Source organism: Oryx dammah, unplaced genomic scaffold (genome assembly GCF_014754425.2).
Source record: "Oryx dammah isolate SB20612 unplaced genomic scaffold, SCBI_Odam_1.1 HiC_scaffold_2000, whole genome shotgun sequence".
In the NCBI taxonomy this organism is placed as follows: domain Eukaryota; kingdom Metazoa; phylum Chordata; class Mammalia; order Artiodactyla; family Bovidae; genus Oryx; species Oryx dammah.
Genome location: NW_024072099.1, coordinates 1 through 513, shown reverse-complemented (window position 1 = coordinate 513; position 513 = coordinate 1). Strand labels below are relative to the sequence as shown.

The window sequence follows — 513 nt, the reverse complement described above, 5'->3', positions numbered from 1 at the left end:
GAGTCAAGTCAACTAAGAGCAGACTTGGGTTGTGAGTGAGGAATTCAGATTTTTCCTGTTTCCAGTCTCCCTCTTATTGTGAATTTGCATCTATCACCTGTGAAAGGAGAACAATTTAGGTTCCTTTTTATGATTCTTCCCATTGCTGGGCATCTCGTTGGTATTGTGTTGCCTGGAAGCAGGTCTCCCAGAGCTCCTGAGCACAGGGCTCCTGTGATGCAGGATTTCCACATGCACTGAGGCCCAGGAGACCACATGAACTGGATCTGAGAGCACAGCTGGGATCCATCCTCACTGGAACTCATGTGAAATAGCCTGAGCCTCCCTCCCCACACCTTGGTTCCAGGGATGCTTTATCATAAGCACTTGCCTGACTCCCTTCTACCAGAGGGTTCTGTCCTATCCTCATGTCTCAGTTCTAATCAAACTTCTCTTTTCCATTTCAGGCTCTTGTCTGAACTTCTCCAGAGAGGCTGCTGATCCTGGGGAAGGAGAAGAGAGCCTCTGGCTGCT

General features: G+C 48.9%; 1 protein-coding gene across 1 annotated transcript in view; it reads left to right on the top strand.

Moving 5' to 3' along the window:
- LOC120859630 (antigen WC1.1-like) overlaps positions 1 to 507 on the top strand; it is a gene marked incomplete at both ends in the record, with an annotated part of 3,405 nt that extends 2,898 nt beyond the window's left edge. The window contains one exon of the mRNA XM_040235661.1: positions 447 to 507. Coding sequence (XP_040091595.1) covers positions 447 to 507 — 61 coding nt within the window. The remainder of the gene's footprint in view (positions 1 to 446) is intronic.
- Positions 508 to 513: the final 6 nt, after the last annotated feature.